This window comes from Athene cunicularia (assembly GCF_003259725.1).
Source record: "Athene cunicularia isolate RWA chromosome 7 unlocalized genomic scaffold, athCun1 chr7_part1, whole genome shotgun sequence".
Taxonomy (NCBI): domain Eukaryota; kingdom Metazoa; phylum Chordata; class Aves; order Strigiformes; family Strigidae; genus Athene; species Athene cunicularia.
Window position 1 is genome coordinate 6,642,506 of NW_020799107.1, and position 21,423 is coordinate 6,663,928.

General features: G+C 42.2%; 1 protein-coding gene across 5 annotated transcripts in view; it reads left to right on the forward strand.

Annotated features, from left to right (window-relative positions):
* Positions 1–21,423, forward strand: part of UNC80 (unc-80 homolog, NALCN channel complex subunit) — a 133,126-nt gene that overhangs the window by 21,181 nt on the left and 90,522 nt on the right. The window contains exons 9-21 of one of the 5 annotated variants that reach the window (XM_026853077.1): positions 2,497–2,631; positions 3,231–3,453; positions 4,914–5,054; positions 7,986–8,254; positions 8,890–9,258; positions 10,033–10,179; positions 12,127–12,274; positions 13,654–13,802; positions 15,714–15,880; positions 16,595–16,696; positions 18,037–18,251; positions 18,778–18,884; positions 19,380–19,539. In XM_026853077.1, coding sequence (XP_026708878.1) covers positions 2,497–2,631; positions 3,231–3,453; positions 4,914–5,054; positions 7,986–8,254; positions 8,890–9,258; positions 10,033–10,179; positions 12,127–12,274; positions 13,654–13,802; positions 15,714–15,880; positions 16,595–16,696; positions 18,037–18,251; positions 18,778–18,884; positions 19,380–19,539 — 2,332 coding nt within the window. The remainder of the gene's footprint in view (positions 1–2,496; positions 2,632–3,230; positions 3,454–4,913; positions 5,055–7,985; positions 8,255–8,889; positions 9,259–10,032; positions 10,180–12,126; positions 12,275–13,653; positions 13,803–15,713; positions 15,881–16,594; positions 16,697–18,036; positions 18,252–18,777; positions 18,885–19,379; positions 19,540–21,423) is intronic. The other 4 variants (XM_026853078.1, XM_026853080.1, XM_026853079.1 and 1 more) reach the window with 4 other exon arrangements.

The following is a 21,423-nucleotide window of genomic DNA, read 5'->3' on the forward strand; positions in this document are numbered from 1 at the left end:
CATCTCCCTAAGCTTCATCAAAACTCTCATGCTTCTTGTTCATTTCTGTGTCCCTGAAATCGCATTTCAAATATAAGCTTGGACTAAAGCAGTTGGGATCGAGAGAACCTGAGAAACATCCTCCATGTATTACCTAGTAATCTAAACAGCAAAGTAGAAAAAGATGAGTGCAGTATGCCAGCACTCCTTGTTGCATAGGAAAAAGGGCACTGGATGGAGTGTGAATAAAATAAATACTGGCTTCCTCTAGAAAGTGACTTTAGTCTAAACATATTTCAGACCTGGCAAGGCGTGATAAAGGAAACCTGCATTGCACCTGTATGCTGTGAATTCAGGATAAGGACAGGTCTAGGAAATGAAACCTTCAGAGGCTCACAGACCTCTACAGTCTTGCCCTAACATTGCAGGGGCAAAGAGCCAAAGCTTAAATTAAGCATAATACCAATGCAGCTGTAGTGCTCACTGCAATGCTAATATAAAGCCAAGAGTCTCAAGTGTAATATCTTGAGAGCTGAGAGAAGTACTAATGAGCTGGTAGCCATTCGGTCATGCAGAAGGAAGGCAATACAAACCAGAAACAACAAAATCCAGAGTAGCAGCCCCTGAACAATTTTGCTTTCTTTTCCATCTTACACATATTGTAATTGCCACAAAGTCTACTGCACAGAATAGCCACATTTTTAATCAGTCTTCAACAGGAGTGCTAGCTTGATTCCTTAAAATCCATCATATACTACACTGTAGATTTAAGGTGATTCTGCAATTTGCTCTTCTAGTGTTGTTTGCTTGATACCTACCCCAAGCAGATTTCAGAACTGGGACTGTGTCCTTCTGTGTGTTTGTACAGCTTGTATCACAGTAGGCCCTGATCCTTCCTCTGACCTTCTGGTGACTGTAAGCCACCTAATAAAATACTGATTTAGTAACTAATGTACAAAGATAATGAATTTTAAATAAATTCATCCGATGGGTTCCAGCCAGAAGAGGCCGGAGAGCTGCAGAAGCTAAGAACCAAGCCATATGGAGTACTTGCTGGGCTCGCTTTTGAGAGCACCTAGGGCTGAATCCTGATTTGCTGTCTTTGGATTTTACATATGACTCCTTCCCTGAAACTCTAGTCATATATGCAAAAAAGGTTGAAGAGCAGACCTTAACTGAAAACAACTGTGGAGAAGAATTTTTCTGTTGTGTGTCTCCTTCATTCTTGTGGTGATAAAATTGATAGGAAGGATTCAAGGGTAGTCTTTGATTAGCCTGAAAAGTCTCTGAAGAATGTATGTTCCCCAGTAGCCCAGTACTGCAAACACTCTATCTGGTGCTTAAGGCTTCAGCTGCACAGACTGTCCCTGGCTTCTGCCGGACCTTCATATCCGTAAAAGCACACACTTGTGTATTGCAGAGCTGGCTAGCTCCGCAGTATGCAGTCTGCCTAGGCAGAATCTAAACCTCCTATACCATAGGAGTTGCTTCATCTATCGTTGGCATATGGCTATCTCTGGACTGAAAGTAAAGAGGTATTTTAACACGGCACAGTTGTTTAACAGAACCTTTTTGGTGGGAGAGCAAGGAAAAATAACATCTCTATTGGAAACAAGCTGATATTTAGGCAGAAGAAAATTATCCTGAGGGAATTTGGTCAGGTCAGCTGCACAAACATCTAATGAAAAGTGGCGTCAGATCTTTAATGAGAACAGATGGCCAGGAGCTGAGCTTATGCCACCTTTTGTAGCAAAGCCTTTCTTTACAGTAGGCAGCTGTAGTGCGTTTTGCTCAGGGCAGAAGGGGAGTAGAGTGCCCTCTACTGAAAATACAGTAAATTAGTCTCAAGGTTTTCACTGTCGTGGAAAGCTGTAGGGGCTTTCACAAATATGAACTATGATGGACAGATCCTGGAGTACTGTTATTACAAGTGAAGGATGCTTACTGATGTAGAAGTCTTTAGATTTCTTTAGTGAGTAAATGCATTTTTTACAAAACAAGTCTCTTGAAGGGTCAGTGCTGCTTATTGCACTTCAGTTCCATATGTTATTAAGGGCATATTCTCTTAGATCTTAGATTGTAAGATCGCTTATATCTTAAAAAAATCGCTTCCAAATAGGTAGCCATTGTGATTGCTCATAAATGTAAACCAAGGCCTCAAGATCATCAGCTACCCAGAGTCATACCTGGGATCAGAATCAGAGTAGAGTAGAACATGGTCTTCCATGCCACTAGACCACACTGACAACGACACCTGAGGCCTTCTGTGGCAGCACTTTTCTGTGGTGACAGGAATCTTATTAAGCAAGGTTAATAATTCTGAGAGTTTCTAATTTTTGTCTGTTCATTTTTTTTTCTTTAAAGGTGTGAATAGTGTTTTATGTAATGAACTGAAGGTCCTTTTCCTCTACAGTGCTCCTATGACAGCTCTTGAAAGTAGCTCTTTTTTTTTTTTTTTTTTAAGCTGATTATCCTCTATTTCTCCTTGTGCTTATTGTCTTCTTTTGGGAGCTGCAGGATCTTACAATGAAATGTAATGAGGAAGAAAAATCACTAAGCACAGAGGCATTTTCCAAAGTTTCACTGACCAACTTGCGTAGACCAGCAGTTCCAGATCTCTCTACAGACCTGGGAATGAACATCTTCAAAAAGGTGAGTGGAAGAGAATTGTATTTAATTTACCTGTGATTCAGCACCTCAGTGTCCTGCTAAATAGCAGCTGAAGGTCTGCTTGGACTATATATTCGTGCCATATGTGAGACTGACATCTCTTTTCATTGGAAAAGATTCTGCAAGTTATTACATACGTTTATATATGCACATTCCAAACACGATACTGAAATCTTTATTCAAATAACTGTCCTGCTGAAACTGCATGAGGAGAGGGTACTCAAAAAGTGCTGATTTTTAAAGTGCTGGTGGTCACAGTAGTTCCAGCTAAGTGACCTCCAACCTCATGAAGGTCTGGGTTTGCAACCATCCGAGATACTTAGAAGAGTTTTGTGAATTCTATGGATCTAGCTCATGGTCTGAGAATGTCATGAAATTATACAAGGACATCCATCCCAGCCTAGGGCAAGACTGAGTTCCTTTAAGTCCTAGTATGGAGATAGTTGTTATCAGGGTAAAAAAGCTCAGAATGGAAGGTTATACTTGGGCCACACATCTGTGTTATCTTTTTCCCTCAAGTGGTAATTTGTCATGCCTTAGAGCCTCAGCCTGCTTCATATCTGCTCCTCTTCCTCCTGCAGTTTAAGAGCCGCAAAGAGGACAGGGAGCGTGAGCGCAAAGGGTCAATTCCTTTCCACCATACTGGGAAGAAGCGGCAACGCAGAATGGGGGTGCCCTTCCTCCTCCATGAGGATCATTTGGATGTCTCACCCACCCGCAGCACTTTCTCCTTTGGCAGTTTCTCTGGAATTGGAGAGGACCGGCGTGGCATTGAGAGAGGAGGATGGCAAACCACCATATTAGGTGAGATGTTGTTATCTCAGCCCCAGGTTCTGTGGCATTCCTGTCCTGAACATACAGAGAACAACAGAAGCTCTTTATTTCTTATTCCATCCTATTGCCACCTTATGTCCTTGGCTCTGTTTGCAGTGCTACACTCCTGACTGGAGAAGTGGCAACTGTGCTGACAGCAGACCTTGAATGACTTATGCTTTAGTTTACTTTTTTCTCTGAAAACTACCATCTTTACTGGAATAATAGCTACTGTAGCAACCTGTAGTGATGTCTATTCCACTTGAATACACTTTCCCTGAGTGGTAGCAAACATTGCACAACTGCAGCTTAAAATAGATTCAAGAAGAGTTGCGTCCTCTTCTTTTGAAGAGAAATCTCTGGAGGCACCAATATGGTTTTTAGGAGTATGGCAGAAAATATTCAGTCTTCCTCAAGTGAATGTTGGGTACAAAATAAATAGGATATTGTCTCAGACAGTGAGTCTTACACTGTCTTGACATTGCAAAGATACACTTTAAATCTAAATATTGCCTCCTTCAAGCTTTCAAGTTCACTGAACAGTGTCTAGACATTTTTTCTGTTTCACAAACTTATTCCTAGTGTCATAGATTTTCATCCTGGCACCCTTTCTTGGAAATGACAGGCAGCAAAATTATTTCCTAAGGCCATGCCAAAGCCTTCTCATTTTCACTGGCTTAGATGGCATAATTTTGGTCAAGCTCTCCATTGTGAACATGTCCCTCTTTGGGACACTGGACAGTGAGCCAAGTGAATTCTTAAAGATTCATATGTGTTTTGTCAGTGGTTAATATACAAGCACCTACAGATTTGTTCAAGAATAATAAACTTAGTATCCAAATCCTCCTTTCCATGTTTTCAGTAGCTCAAGATGTTTGTTAAATTTTGATCTTAGGGTCTTCATATTCTTGTCCTGGTTTAACCTACAGTTCTTTCTGATATCTCAGTGAAATCGTGTATTTCAGATCTGATGGTCAACAGAACTTGCCTACTTCAGAGACAATCCCCCTCTCTCAGTAGGTTCTTTTGATTTGTAATTTATTGTATTCCTGAAGATTTCCTTTGCTTTAGCACTCCCCATCCTAATATACCTATTTCTTTTGGACAAGGGGAGAAGAAACCAAATTCCTATAACCTGCCTCAAAGGCCGGAGTCTTTCTGTGCTGACCAGTCTTATTTTCCTGAAGCTGCTAGTGGGTGACAATGTGGGCGTCAGCTAAGTCTGTACGTGCTATGGGGAAGAGCCTTGCAGAGCATTTGGACATTCAGTCTTTATGTCGATGAACACCTGAGAGATATCCCACTACGTTTAGTTCTGCTGCACAGGGCTCTGGAAGGCCTTCACTTTTGCAAACTCAAATACTTCAACTGCTAACCTCAGCTGCTGTCTCTTGCCTCCAAGGACCTCTCAGACGAGTAAACTAAATACCCACTTCTTGTCTTCGCCCTAGGAAAGTTTACCAGGCGGGGGAGCTCTGACACAGCAACGGAGATGGAGAGCCTGAGCGCTAGGCATTCACACTCTCATCACACGCTGGTCTCTGATCTGCCGGACCACTCAAACAGCCACGGAGAGAATACAGTCAAAGAAGGTAAATTGAACACATCAGGAAAGAAACGTTTCACTGAAATATCAACTCCAAGAAGCTGAGGAAGTGTTACTGTTTCCATGTGTATCGTTAATTGTTTCTTCCTTTTATTTTCCGCACCTCTTGAGGGGTTTTTTGTTCTTTGTTGATGAATGTACCAAACCTTTCATGTTTATCTGGTGCAATTTGTCCAAAAAATTGGCAGACATCAGCAGGGAGAATGCAGGGTCTGGGGTTTTTTTTGCCTTACCACAACACAGCACAGAAGTTTGGGCAGAAACTTGGTATTGCTAGCTTTAGTGGTTTCATGGGGAATTTTGTGGTATTTAATGCCCCTCAGTGACCCCCAGCTGCTGGGTTGTGCTGAGAATCACATTTTTTTCTTAATTCTCCTGGTTACAAGTCAAAGCCTGGCTTTGAAATTTAGTCAAAGTGTCCTCAGGGCCCATCTGTGTTGGAGGCCTCTGCAAACAGCAATGCCAATATGGCCACAAGGGGAGAGATGGGAGAACTCCTGGTGGGATGAAGTCTGCTCTAGAAGGAAGAGTCTTTCTGTTGGCAGGGCAACACCACCTATGTCAAACAACGTTAGCCAAGCAGGGGAAAGTGCTCTTCTGTCAGCAGAGCTGTGTGCAGCAGAGCACTGCTGGCACTGCTCCTACTGCCTAAACACAGTGATTTTGTTTTCTCCCTCACACACTGTGGTACTGGCAAAACCTGGTCATAGAGATTGGGCCGCATTTGTGGCAAGCACAACCTTAAACCTCGATGGGGGAGCAGGCTATCACACACCTCAAGGAGCAGGGCATGGTCTGTCTCCGCACAACTTGCCAGGCAGCATACCTAGGAGGCTACAGAGGCACTCAGATAATATGTGCTGTAGCCTTGGAGCTCTCAAAGATCCGTGAGCTTTTAGCACAGCAAATCTGAATAGTCTGAGAGAGGATGGATTTGCATCAGCTCTATCCAGCATGAGCACGTCTCCTTCATTTCTGCTCTCTGTCTCCTGGGCAAAGCTCTTGTTCTGGATCAATTTGATGGAGCCTGTCTTCCTGACCTGCATTTATTCTACAGGACAGCAATCCTACTTGCTCCACCAGCTTCCTAGCCAAATATTTTCTAAAAGGTAGCCCTATGCAATACTTGTACCCCAGGTACAGTTGTGCAGTAACTATATGAATAATTGGACAAATCATAGTATTTCTAGTGGTAGTCTATGACTTTGAATGATCCATTCTGTAGTTAGAGGGTAAGTACAAATATTATATATTTCTTTTATTTTGTGTGACCAACTATATCCAAGCATACCGATCATTCATAATTTCCCATCTGTTGTCCACTTTCCCTGGCCAGGAGACATTTGCTAATGAAGTCATTTCTGCTGGCTGACACGCTGAAAAGCAGAGATGAAAAATTAGTTATATCCTAGGTATCTGCTCAAGAGGAGTCACAGGCACATGGGCACATGCTGCAGGCATGCATGGATGTAAATGAAGAGTCCTTAGTCCTCCTTCCCTGCCTCTGTGAGTCCCATCCAGCAGTCAGCCCTATCAGTGATAATAAAATGAAGATTCAACATGAGGAATGTTCCTTTATGTAGGATTTGGGTATGGACATTTGTTACCCAATTCCAAACAAAGCAAAACCTTAGTGAAACAAAAAAATAGCTACCCTTGGATAATCATCAAACTTGGTAGCTCAGGAACAAGATTTCCTAATTCTGTCTTTATTGTTATCTTCACCATGCAAATTTCAGTGAATGCCATTAAAAAGTCACACTTGCCAGCAAGTAATCCTCTGGTTACAGGCAGCTAATTCCTGTCCTGATCATTGGCCAAATTGTAGCCTAGTTCAAGGTACTGCTATCAGCATCAGAATATTTCTCCTAATAAATCGTGCTAGTTCAGTGCTGGCAGGGTTGCACAGGCTATGAGAAAATGTAGCCACCACTCTGGCAAATGTATAAATGTAACCAGTCAGTGGTTGAAAATTCTTATTAAATATATGTTATTTTATTCATTAGAACACGTTAAATAGCCTTAAGTAGAGTTTTTTTGTTATTCCATAGCCCTGTTACTGTACTGTCTAGCACAAGGTGGTCCAATCCATGCTGTGGGACTTTCTACACTAAAGGGTGTATAAACCTACTTACATAGTGCTAAGTGTGGGAAATTACTAACATTGCAGCCTGGAGTTTTTAGCATGAGTTGTAAAACCATAGTGAATGCTTGATAAAAATTGGCCTGTGTAGCCAAAATGCTGTCACTACCTGAGAGGAGCAATTTAAACTTAAGCTTGTCTATGTCATTAAGTCTCTTCTCTGAGCACTGTGAATTTAGACACTGCATTGCCCTTCTCATCAGTCAGCTTTGCATTTTGGTGATGCTTTAGACTGCACAGGTATTGTTAGAAACACACTGCTCCATTTTTTTTTTTCAACTGGTGTGAGGAAATATTTGAAATTGGGGTGACTTAGAAAGCTGTTCCAAGTTGGTGCTACTGTTACCCTACCTTCACTCCTGCATCCAGCTGCACAGTGCTTCCTCTTTCCCTTGCAGGGGCAGTGCTGCATTTAAGACCACATGCTGCACCAATACAGGGAGCAAAACTAGCCAAAATCTAATCCCCCTTTTGGATTAGATTTAGGCTGGCTGAGGTCCCTGATCTACTTAACTGCTCAGTTGACTGAGATCAACTTAAGCTGCCATGGAGCTGCACTGCTAGAGCAAGCTTGGGGTTGTTCTAATTTATAATGGCTTAAAGGAAGAAGTGAATCTATGCTTTCATCCCTGTACCCATGATAGGAATTAGGAACCTGTCTTGTCTTTTGGCATTACAAGAGCTGCTCCTGTCCTGTAAACCAGCACAGCCTCAGTTTTCCATTTCATAACTCTAGAGATGGAAATTTACAGGTAGCCATTTTTCTCCCTGCAGTGCGATCCCAGATCTCCACCATCACTGTGGCAACCTTCAACACTACCCTGGCCTCGTTCAATGTGGGCTACGCCGATTTCTTCAGTGAGCACATGAGGAAGCTTTGCAACCAGGTGCCCATCCCTGAGATGCCCCATGAGCCGCTTGCATGTGCCAACCTCCCGCGGAGCCTGACAGACTCCTGCATCAATTACAGTTGCTTGGAGGATACGGACCACATTGATGGAACCAACAACTTTGTCCACAAGAACGGCATGCTGGATCTCTCGGTAATTGCCAAGGAATGAGGAAAGCCAGGTCCCTCTTCTGTCAATATAGCTGTACCATTGAGATAAGGGTTTTGATGGGCTTTTCCTCCACCTCTTTATATGACTTCTCTCAGCAGTACATAAAGGTCAGTCAGATAAATTTGTGCATATCATAAGTATCTCCTCTGAGATACTGCAACTCCTGTTACTTCTTGCAAGGAGTGCATGTGCACGTGGAATGCACACATCAAATCTTAAGCGATATTATTTAATGGCTTTGTTCCTGGGGCATGCACCAAGTTCCCTATAAAATAGTATAAAACTGAGCAGCACCTTTCTTCTAACAGCACCTTAATACTCACCTTTTCTGTATTCCCCTTAATGACTTGACAGCTCCTGGTACACTGAAGCAGTGCTCTCAGACTCACAGATATCATCTCATGGTTTCCTTTTCTGCCTGACTGTGCCCAGCCTGTGGTTTCTTGTCTTATACCTAGACTGTAGGCTCTTGGGGTTGAGGGTTGTGTGTACTCTATTCTGGGTTTGTACTGTGCCTGCTATAATGAGTCTCTGGTCTGTGACTGGAATTTCCAGGCACTAAATAGTACAAGGAGAGAAAATAAGTCTGACTTAAATATGATGTTTGAATCTCCCAGGTGGTCCTGAAGGCTGTTTACTTGGTCCTGAACCATGACATCAGTTCCCGGATTTGCGATGTGGCACTAAACATTGTGGAGTGCTTACTTCAGCTTGGTGTGGTGCCCTGTGTAGAGAAGGTTCGGAGGAAGAGTGAGAACAAAGAAAATGAGGCTCCTGAAAAGAGACCAAGTGAAGGATCCTTCCAGCTCAAAGGGGCTGCTTCTGCTAGTTCAGCTTGTGGATTTGGGCCTCCCCCAGTTAGTGGAGCTGGAGATGGAGGAGAAGAAGGAGGTGGTGGAAGTGGTGGAGGAGGTGGAGGTGGAAGTGATGGAGGTGGTGGAGGAGGAGGAGGGCCGTATGAGAAGAATGACAAAAAACAAGAAAAGGTTTGTCTTGCTTCCCCTTATACCATTCCTGAATGTACTGTAAGATCTATTAAGATTGAGTATGCATGTGTATGCAATTGCCCTCCTGTTTTCCCTCCTTTTTCTCATGACAATGATAAATTAATCTGTTTTGCTCTGCTGCTCACTTGGGGTTCCACTGAAGAAACATGATTGGGAATTCAAGCACCTTAACTACTCCAGCAAAGAGTTTGTGAGCCTTACATGGCTCTTTTCAGTATCTTGTCAGTGTCTGAAGCCCTCAATCACAATTTTTTTTAAAAGGTTTGTTATTCATAATTTATACAGAAAAACAGTATCCAGTATGTGAGCACTGTTTGTTTTCTCTGATGGCCAGAAACCATAAACTTTTCAGTATTGTTCTGAGAATTGTCCAAGAGATGCTGTTGCTGACCTCCAGGATTTCAATTCATAGTAGCATAATGTTTAAGATATTTTAAAAAGATGCTGCTTCTTCTGCTCAAGTGAGCCAGCTCTCTGTTTTTCAGGCAGAATTTTTTGAATTAAGTGCTGAATGGTATTCATAGCAGCATGTAGGGGGGTTCACATTTATATCATGACTTTTTGAGGGTAGCTGAAATGGGGTGGGGCTCGTCCCTAAACTTGAAAAATAATTGGAGTAAACATTTCAAGAGTAACCTCAGTAATGGAGTGTCTGAGAGGAGAAATGGTAGCGACTTGTTAAGAGGAAAATGCTAGGAAAATGCCAGTGGTTCTGCCAGGTTTTCACATTGTCTTTCCCTCTGTGACCCTCAGGATGAAGGCCCATCTGTCAGCACCCATAGGCTGGCACTCACAATGCTCATCAAAATTGTGAAGTCCCTGGGTTGTGCCTATGGTTGTGGAGAAGGACATCGAGGGCTCTCTGGAGATCGCCTGAGACACCAGGTATTCCGGGAGAATGTAAGAGAATTAAAGCTCATTAAAGCGTCCCCCTTGTACTTTTGACATCAGCTGCTGAGATTGCTGTCTGCCCCCTCTGTAGCTTTCTCTGTATTGGCAATAAATGTGTGGCTCTTTGCCCCAGCTCACAGACTGTGTTGCAGCCCAGCCATAGCAGATTTTCAGCTATCATGTTACCTTCCACCCCTGGGGCTTGTTAAGAGTGCGCCTGAGGCCCGGGGTCCTTCTGACCACCCCAATGGATGGGTTGTCTGGGAAGGAACAAATACATGGGAGCAAATCCCCTGTGTGAGCTGGTGTAAGTAATTTTTCACACTGACGGTACCCCAACAGGGTACGCTGTTTACAAGAGGTGCAGCTATCTTGGGCTGCATATCTGAATCCAGAAAGCTAACATGTAGTTATGTCCACCTTCCCTAATGGTGATTATGACTGGTTGCTGCTGGGCTGCTCCATCAGCTCCTGATAGTTGGCGCACACTGTGCTTGCAGGCATGTTAGTGTGCTGCAAGGAAGCAGAAGACTCATGCCCTGTTGGAAGGCAGGGTGAATGGTCACTGTTGATTCCTTACATTTTGGGTTCTGCCCAAACTGAAGCAGCGGAAAGTGCCCTGGGTGTAGCCCAGACATCTGGCTTCATCCAGAAGAGTTTGACCCCCTGAGATCATCCCAATGCCCTGTCAAATGGGAGCCTTTCAAAGGCTTTCTCCAGCACAGCCCTCCTCCTTGCTTTATGTGCTTGCAGCAGGGAGCATTTCTGAGGACTGTAATGAGTATTTACACTGTGCCCATTCACAGTGTGGGTGGGAGCTAGGTGCTTCTCCATGGCTTTGGTTAGCCTAAACTATGCCAACAGAGCTATAATTTGGCTCTGAGATCTGAGCTAGATGGCTCAGAGATGGATTGGCTGCCCCTGTATCATGCAGTGTTCTTCTGCTAGCTAGACTGCCAGGTACTGAGGAGACTGCAGCAGTGACGTTAGTTCTGGACACAGTGGGACAAGATGGTGTGAGAGAGTCCCAGTCGTAACAGTAGAAAGATTCTGCCCAGAGCACTGGTTGAACATATACCATATTCATCAAAATGTCAGTTAGGCTTTTATGTTATGTTGGAGCTGAGCCAGCAAAACATTTAGGCCTATGCATAACACTAAGCATAAATGAGTAGGTCTCTTGGAGCCAAGGTTCTTATCAGATTCCTTGAATTGAGGTCTTTATGGGAAGAGATTTTCCTACACGTCGAAGTCTGCTGCATTTTCTGTGTGTTTGTCTGGCCAAACTGCTTTGCATGCACCATTTGTGTTGACTGCATGGACAATCACACGTCTGAGTTCATTGGAAAGTTAAGCACCCTACTGTAGATAGCAGGAGAGTTCATGTTTCCTGTAGAGCTGATAGTTCAGATTTTCTAACCAGCCTGCATGGGGTCCTGGTACGATAGATACTTTTGTAATAAATTGACAATAGCTTTTAAATAAAAAGCTAATGTTTTGCATGATATAAATTGGACACTGGGTACAGGTGCATCAAATGGGTTGGGTCTGAGCCAGAGGCTGAAAATCAGAATCCTGAGGCTAAGAATCTGCTTCACCAAGGCAGTAAACCTTGACTGAGGTGGTACATTCCTACTTCATTCATATTCAGTTGAGATTTTACCCTGGATTTGGGGAGAGGAGGAGAGGCCTTGAGACATGGCTGGCAGTGACTTCACCACCACCTCCAAACAGTGGCACCCATACTGGTGCACTGTCTCCTTGTGCTGAATTTCTTGTTGGCTTCAGAGGCGAACCAGTCCTGTTACAGGACCTGAACCTTCTGGCTCCTAGGGGAGGTTACTTTAGAGAGCACAGCAGAGCACTGACTGAGCAAGAGCAAAAAATACTCTGCTTCTATTAGCAAAAGTCAAACACATACTTTGATGTGATGTGATTTGATGGATATCGTTGCAGGCTCAGAACTGCCTCACAAAGCTGTACAAACTGGATAAGATGCAGTTCCGGCAGACCATGAGGGATTATGTGAACAGGGATTCTCTCAATAATGTGGTGGATTTCCTGCATGCTTTACTGGGATTCTGCATGGAGCCAGTCACTGACAGTAAGTATAGCTGGCATCAGAAACTCTCAATTGACTATTCCTAAACTGTACTGTCAAAAGAAGCCACACCCTTTTCATTTAAAAAAGAAAAAAATTGGTAAATACTATCCTCAGAATATACAGAGCACATTCTCAGCCAGTGCAGGTCAGGGGAGTTGGATCTCTTACGATTTGACTACCCAGTGATCTCACGTAGTGATCTTGCATCATCCAGTGCACCTGAAATTGAAGGCCTCTCTTTTGATTCATCCTACCTGTTGTTCATAGCTCTGGAAATAAAATATTTTCATCCAACTAAGCCTCAGGCAGGAAGTTTTCTGCTTCATGACATGACCAGGTGCCAGCTGGAGTGGCCTGTTTAATCCAGGGTTTATTCTGAATGGGGATATAATTGAGCATTAAAACCCGCTGTGGTGCCTCAGGTGAGGCAGTAAATAGCATGAACAGATTGACTAACCAAGAACATGAACACACAGATGCACATGCCTGCAGTTACAAGTTTGTGTGCATGTGTGTCTATGTGTATATATACATGTTTTGTTTTTCTTTTATACGTTAGAAAAATTATTCCAGGTGCTATTAGAATAACCAAACAGTTATGCTTGGTCACTGCATGCAACAACGGTTAAAAATAACTGTTTACAGCATAGGAATAGCTCCTCTGGAGCACTTGAGGAGTCTCATGAGTCTATTAGCCTACCTCTGATCCCAGGCATTTCAGAGAAAGCATCAAGAAGCATTATATAGTAGGCTTTTGTAAAGAAGATGCCCGTAGGAAGTTTCCTAAGTATTCATCAATTATTGACTGGCTCATGCTTTGAAGCATGGCAGCTCATGCAGCTTTTGGAAGTCTTTTCTCTCACCTAATGAAATGAAGATGTTTCTTGCTATTCATATAGCTGTAACATAATTCTTTTTTGACTCTGAGAACTTCATCTCCTTGTGCACCTTGCAAGAGCAGCACTCCTGTAGTTCAGAAGATTTTCTTTTCATGGGTGTTGTCACTTTTCAGCCTGATCAAACATCTCTTGTCCTATAGAACACTAAATAGAAAAGCTGGAGGTATTGTTCACATTTTATGACTTATTCCGTACCTCTCTAAATGAGAGATGTGGATAAAAGGAAGAGAGAGTGGCCCTGAGCTTCTCAAGTCCTGTTTCATACTACAACTATTTCTGGAAAGATTTCATTCTTCTCGTTTATTTTATCCTTCCCTTCTGCTTTATTTTTGTGGTGTGGGATTGTGAGAACTGAGCATAGGATCTTAGGTGGGGACTTGCCTTTGTCTTATGTATCTGAATCCCTTTACTTGCATCTTTAAGCCACTGTTTTTTAAACTGTTCCTAACAAAGGGGCTTGCTTTTACTTGAATTTCACAGACAAGGCTGGATTTGGGAATAACTTCACCACAGTGGACAACAAGTCTACAGCCCAGAGTGTAGAAGGTATTATTGTGAATGCCATGTTCAAGTCGTTGATCACTCGCTGTGCTTCCACTACACATGAGCTGCACAGCCCAGAAAACCTGGTAAGTACTTAACTGCATGTTAACAAAGTTACCTTTTCACTAGGGTGTCACCAGTGAAGGCTTTATAGTGAAGAATTAATTCAGTTTAGCCAAATCCCTTGAGCATAGCAAGCTACGCAGTCACAGTTGAAACATGATATAAATGTGATGCCTTCCTTGCATGACTGACCTGGGGACTTCACCAGGATAAAAGTGCAAATTGAATTGCATTTTCCTCTCTGTTCAAGAAGCTTCTGTGGTTTGTTTTTTGGGTTTTGTTTGTTTTTTGGTTTGGGGTTTTTTTGGTTTTTGTTTTTTTTTTTTTTTTTCCCAAATGGATTAGTAGCATAGTCTGGAGCAAGGGATTAATGAACAAAACCACAGCCAGCATAAATCAACTTTCATCAAAGTTAAAACCAGTTTACTTCATTAAGGATGTGGCCCACCCGTGACAGAGTATGTGAGTTACTGAACAGCAGTTTGGTAGCTTGCTCTTCCCAAGGTTTAGACAAACATTCAATTTACCAAGAACCTGGGGGAAAGTAAGGTGCTGCCAGTTGCTGCCTGTGTGCTGTCTCCTCAGAGCAGTCACTAGAATGGATAACATGAGCTCTCTTCCAAATTGGTGCAGAATCTAGCAGCTGCTGTCAAACCACCTCCTTTATTATCAGAAATTAGGATTTTTCATGGAAGCAACCAAGAAGCACTCTCGTGCTCCATCCTTACGGCAGAGCTGTAGAGGCATTGAACTCCAGGTAAAAGGACAGCAATTCTCTGTGAGGAAAAGGGAGAGCAAGAAGGAAAACACAATAATGTCTTAAACCAGGAGAGTAGTCTGCCTATGTCCAAGTCCTCTTATTCATATGGATATTCTTCTTTTGGAATGTTTCTCAGCAGAGATTAAGTGGTGGGATGCAGAAAAACATGTGCTATTGTTGGATCTACATTAGGATCACCAAGTATAAGTTTTCCTTATAAATTGTATGTATTTCTCGACCCTATTTTAGCAAGTTTGTAAGGTGAAACTTATCTTTAACACCATTAATTGTGGCTGTACGGAGAACACAGTATGAAGAGTATATATGAAGATTTTCTGTTGTTGTGTCACTTTTTAAAGTCAATCTTGTGTTCAATATCTCATGAAAAAGAGCCCTAATCAGTATATAGATCCTATTATTTGTTTGTTTGTGGTTTTGTTGTTGTTGTTGTTGTTGTTGTTGAAAGCCGGCTGTGCGGTTCCCAGCTTGAAAGTTTCAGAATAATCCAAGATCTTTCAAAAAAGTTCACAGATCAAAAATTAGGTCCTGTAAAACTGTTTGCTCCATCCCCTTGCTCTCCTCAGATATAGAGGTGATTTATCACATCACAGATGTGTATGAATGTTCAGAACTAAAAAGAGCCTTGAGTGTAGGAGTAGGTTGGGAAATGAGTGAGTCATTCCTCTCTCTTCCCATGATGTAAAGCTCTAAAATAATTAAGAAAATTCCCAAGACACCCACTGGTTTTGAAACAAAACATGCAAATTTTTGCACTCTAATTTCCTCCCCCCCCTCCCACCCCTTTAGCTTTTTTATGCCTTTTAGGATCATGGGCTGGATGAATGGTATAAAATATGCTTGAAGTCATCTTTACAGCTCCCTCATCTTGCAGCTGCTTTAGCCTCTGATACTTCTACGTCTGATGTAGCCTGTTGCAGAGCATGTTCCGTAACAGTAACGCTCCTCATTGTCTGCTTCTTCTGAGTGCACTAAATGGAGTTTCCAGCTTTTGATCCCAGCCAGAAAACACAAACCCTGTACAAGGGCAAATGTAACAGACAACAGTCGAAGGAAGTAATGGCCTGCCGAAGTACCTTAGAAACTATTGATTCTCACTGCTTCTTCACAAACTGCAGACTGAATTCTTTCATTTTCGTTATGTCTTGCTACTCAGGGCTTGTACTGCGATATCCGACAGCTTGTGCAGTTTATCAAGGAGGCTCATGGGAACGTATTTCGGAGAGTGGCACTCAGTGCCCTCTTAGACAGCGCTGAAAAGTTAATACCAGGAAAAAAAATAGAGGAAACAGAGCAAGAGCCAAAACCTTCTGGTAGCAAAAGGTGGGTGTCTAGAAGGGAGAAGGCAAATAATTGACTTGCATGTGACTGCAAAACTACATGTACTGAACACAAATGTAGAAAGTCCAAGGGTTTGTGTGTTTTATCTTGATAGCCTATGTCAGCTCCTGATATACAGAATTGTACTGTGACAGCAGTCTCCTTTAAAATTTAATGCACTGAGACAGTAATAGCTCTGCAGCAAAGTGTTAACCCTCTCATACAAGAGGCCTAAGAGGAAGGCAATAGAAGAAGGCAATAGAAACACTAGGAGAATGAAAGATTAAGAGAAGTAAGAAGCATAGTGTCAGTCCCGAAACACTGTGTGGACATAGCTTTTAATGTGCATCACATCCTTGGTGTTGTTCATCTGACAGGTAAACCCTGGTATGCAAAACAAGTCCCAGAAGAAATCTAATCCTGACATGCTGCTTTATCAAAAAGAAAGTTTCACTGGTGATTTGAGGCTTGTCATATTAAAATGTTGGGAAGAGGGATTAGGGAAGTTGAAAAACTAAAAACCTTAGTTTTGCTTCTAAGAACTGATGCTTTTTTCATGAATGATATATATAGAAGCAGTAAGTTGCTAAAGAAAGGGTACATCTCTAAGGCTGTTCTGTGGCTTAGCAGCACTGGTTTCCATGTAATGTAGGTATGTGATGACCGTGAAATGGGACATCCATTCACTTCAGCTGATGATTTATATTGTCTGTATAGATCCGAGGTGGGAAGTGTCATCATTGACAAAGGCCAGGCATCAGCTGCCCCAGATGAATGCCGTAGTTACATCTCAAGCCGCCCAATGCAAACTCCAGAACAGTAAGCAAATATTGAATTGTTTTATGTGTTACTGCCAGCAGCTTCCTTCTGGGGCTAGTACAAATGGGCAGGACAGCAAGGACTTATCTCTTTACATGGTACAACAAATGCGTTGAGTGTCTGTTTGGGAGTTGCTAATACCATCCAGGTAACACCTATTTTCAATGCTGCCAACTGGACCCACCCCAATTTTGATGGGGAACCACCAGAGATTTTCAAATGGCAGTGCACTAGATTTGTCAATATTGCATACTACTATAGGCATGAATAGAGTGTTAATTCCTCAGAAATGTCACGACAGCTGTTCTCCATGCTTTGTTTGTACTTCTGGGGGATGATTCTATTAATTTTCAACTTCCAAGTGGTTGCTAAGGGTCATTAATCCTCTGCTGACTTCCAAGAAAGAGCCCATTCCTGACCTAACTCGGGCATGCAGTCTCCGAAGATTGTTGCATTTTCATTATCACCACAGGTGCTCTACTGGTTTTCTTAATGAGCAAATCAACCTGTTGTTAGGCATTGCACCTTTGAAGTCTCTGTTGTCCAAAGAATTATGCCATTTAATATTGAAGTAAGTTTAATCAATACCCTTAAGAATTTTAGAAAATATAAATGGCCGCTGGTCCCTAAGTAACTTTGGACAAATCATTTAACTTCTCTGTGCCTCTCAATACCTACCTTCTTGTTAAAGTGCTTCGAGACATGCTGTACGAAGACATTCCTTGCACAAGGGTCCAGACCTCCATATTATGTATTCTCCTCCATTAACTGAGCCCGCAAAGTCTCACTGTTGCTGAGACTGCAAGGGTAACACAAAGCCCTTTAGTGCTCTGCAGAAGTGCAGCAAGCTGTTCTGCTCTGAGCCCTGCCACAGCCACGGGAGATTTCAAGAGTACAGCAAAATAGGCTGTCCCCATTCCAATATGTTAATGAGAACTGTGACTTTCGCAGGTTTACAAATGGCTATCATGATGTCCGAAAGCTCTCCAGTACACATGCTTATATAAAGCACAGGTGTAGTCTTATCAATATGGGTCATTTTGACCTAAAGAAGATGATTCATTTTTCAGGTGTAGGAACTAAAAATTGGAATGACCTGTTCAGTGGACAAGCTCCCCACTTATTTTGGTTATTTTGGATGGTTATTTTGTGCCTTGAACAGTATTGCGCAGGCTGTCAAACTTGATCACGTCCCACTGAGAAGAATATGTTTAGCATTCAAAATGAAACAAACCTCAAATAGAGAGGTTTGGAGGGGGCTGCAGGACAGAGGCCTCATTCCCCTGAGCATCCCATCTTCACTGAAATGCAGTTCATGCTCTGCATTCCTTTTCTTCCAGTGATGAGCAAATCCAAGGGGCTGTTCTGGGACGCAAAGACTTCTGGCGGAAGATGTTCAAGTCACAGAGTGCAGCGAGTGATACCAGTAGTCAGTCTGAGCAGGACACATCCGAGTGTACCACTGCTCACTCTGGGACCACCACAGACAGGCGCTCCCGCTCCCGCTCCCGACGAATCTCCCTTCGAAAGAAACTCAAACTTCCCATAGGTAAATGTATGTCTCTTCCTGTTCTATATACATATTGCATGGGCAGATAAACACAGATAGATATATTTGTCTTAAGAAATATTGCAATACAGTTCCTTATTGTCCAAGTATAATGTATATTCTCCCGAGGGAAACACTGCTCTTTCCATTTTACAGATGGGGAACTGAGGCAAAGGGAAATGTAAGCAATTTGCCAAAGGTAACACAGGAAATCTGTGAGAAAATAGAATATTGAATCTGTGCCTCTAAAGTAATAGGCTAGTACCTTAATTTCACGGTATTTTTCCTCCCTGAAGAAGAGAAATATTCCAAATAGCATGTGATAGACAAAGAATATATTCCTTACAAGTCCCAAGACCCAGTCTTGCATGGTAGTTAATACATGTAACATGAAAAGGTTGCCTTCCCCTTTCCTCTCATTTTCCCATACCCTAGCATGGCCACTCTGGAGAAATATGCTGCAATTGCTAATAAATAAGATTCTGCTTGGAAGCACTTTCAGAATTGTCCTGAGTGGCTTATTCTGCAACAGGGAACTGGCTGAAGCGCTCCTCCCTCTCTGGCCTGGCTGATGGGGTGGAAGATCTGCTAGATATCAGCTCTGTCGACCGTCTGTCTTTCATCAGGCAGAGTTCCAAGGTAAATGTGTCAGGCTGGATTGCAGAGAGCTTGGAAAGACAGAATCTGGCTGGTTTTAGCTGTCAGAGGAAATATTCTACTCAACATCGACATTGCAGCCAATGAGACTCAGTCACAGAAGTCTTCAGAGTAGAGTACCTGGGGAATTTGACATCAGACTTTTGCGGCTCACGGTGAAGACTAGGCTAAACCTACACTGTCCTTGTCAGTCTGCCTTGATTCACTGAGAGAAATGCAGGCTCTGTCAACACACTTAAGATTTAATTGTTGGTCACATTTCTCCTTCCTTCTTTGTGCCTTTACAGCCTGTTGTGAAAGACCAATCCTTTAAGCAAAAAGCTTAAAAGATGAAGTGCTTCAGCATACATAAGTCTGTGCAGACCCACCTGTGTTGCTATGGTGATCCACACTGTTGTAGATGCTTTATGTCTAAGCAAGGAGGACCAAGAGATAGTGGTACCACGCAGCCTGACCCAGCCCTCTGTTTTTGCACAGGTGAAGTTCACCAGCGCGGTGAAGCTGTCAGAAGGAGGGGGGCCAGGAGGTGGCCTGGACAACGGGCGAGATGAAGAGGAGAATTTCTTCAAGCGTCTTGGTAAATGGCGCACCTGCCGAAGACACCCATCCAAGCTTCATCACACAGAAGAAAAAGATGGTTAGAAATCAGGGTTCTCGTCTCCTTTTTTCTTTCTTTTTATATTTTTTTTAAATCTCTTTCTTTCTGTATTTTGCCCCTTTCCCCTTTTTCCTGCTTTCTCCATAGTTTTTGTATCCATTCTAGCCTTCTCCAACTTTTTAGTCTTTGTAACTGTTTTCTTTCCCTTCCTTCTTTCTTTTGTTTTGACTTAGAAAAAACTCTAGTATTAAGTCAATTTAAAAAAAAATCAAGACTATCCAAATAAATTATGCAAATACAACATTTTGGCTTTTAAAATCAAATTGAATTTGATCAATACACTTGAAAAATTAATGCTTGCTTCAAAGCTTGCTTTCGGTTCAAAATTAGGTGTGTAAATATTTCATTGCCTAATATAACAATGGGTGTTCCATCAGGTTTTTTGGTTTTTTTTTGTTTTTTTTTCTTTCCCAATTTGTGACCATTTGACAGTTTTAGCAAAGATCAGCACAGAAATGGAAAACCCTGCACAAACCTTGTTATAATTATCTCTTTTCTTCTGTGTTTGCATGTCTAGTGTCTGCATACCATTCGTTAGGGATCCTGTCCCTTCTTCTTAGCACACAACATAATAGTAACAACACTACTTTTCCTTTCCACAAAAGTATATTTAATTGCAATGTATTTTCAAAATCAGCAAAGTTTGAAAAGTGCCTTTATGAATAATACAAAGTCATTCTGGTTTAAAATGTCATGTAGTCATTCACATGCTCATGTCCCCAGCTCAGAGCTCATCCTTGTTGTCAGGGAGACAACCTTGTATCTTGAAGTTCTCTTACTGTTTTTTCAAGAAAATGTAACCTGACTCCCAAAAACACACAAAAAGTAGATTTTATTTTTGACCATGATTTCTGTAGCTTTACAGTATGTTACATTCTCTGACATTATGGTTTTTATTTTCTGACATTACACTTTGGCACTGTATTGTATGTATTTCACCATCATCTGTCACAGACCTGCAGTGTAATGCATGTAAGGCATTCTTCAGGCAAGCGATTCTAACACGAGTGTAGCTTGCCAGTGTAAACTAGTCATCCTTCTACCACTGCAGAAACACTGATGGTGGTTTTCAACTAGGTCCTAGATGGAAAGTGGTTTTCCTTTAGAAGGAGAATGCATCAGCCCAGCAGCTTGTTGTAGCTTGTAGCTGAAGGTGAATATCCCCACAATGGAAGGAACTGCACTGTGTTCTTCATCTACTACTTCGTGCTGAAGTAGGTGTGAAGTACTTCCACCATATTTTCTCCCAGCTCTTACTGGGAACAGACAAGGGACAGTGAGATCTTTATAAACTGCCACAGCTGTTTCTACAGTGCTCATGTGAGATGTCCTTCGTGTTTTCTTGTAGGAAATAGTTTTTTCTCCCTCTTGCTAGTGCTGATTTTATGCCACTGTGAGTTTGCTTTTGCCTAGAGTGCCCGTATTCTTGATTTAATGGCACAGATTAAGTCTTGGCCCTGTAAGCATCAAAAGCCTTCTTCACAACATGTGGCACATCTTATGTCTATACAAAACTCTGGATGACACGTTAGTGTGGCTGTTTGAACGTTGGAAGTGTTGTCCATATTTCAGCCTTCTTTGAGTAACATCAGAATTTATGTAATTAATGAAGAGAACTTGAAACATCTTTTACATGCCAATGAGAGATGTATATGACACATGCGTGGATTTGACATATGCCTGCATTAGAAATACCACAATAAAAGTGATGCAATGGGTTAAAGACAGAGACCAGTGAATGACAATATGAGAAACATGCAAATTGTCCAGTGATGTTGATGCGGAGGGTTGGGCTGATGCCTGATCCCTAACTGAAGCAGAGGCAGAGTATTTAAAACTTATAAGGCAAAGTGTGACAGTTGA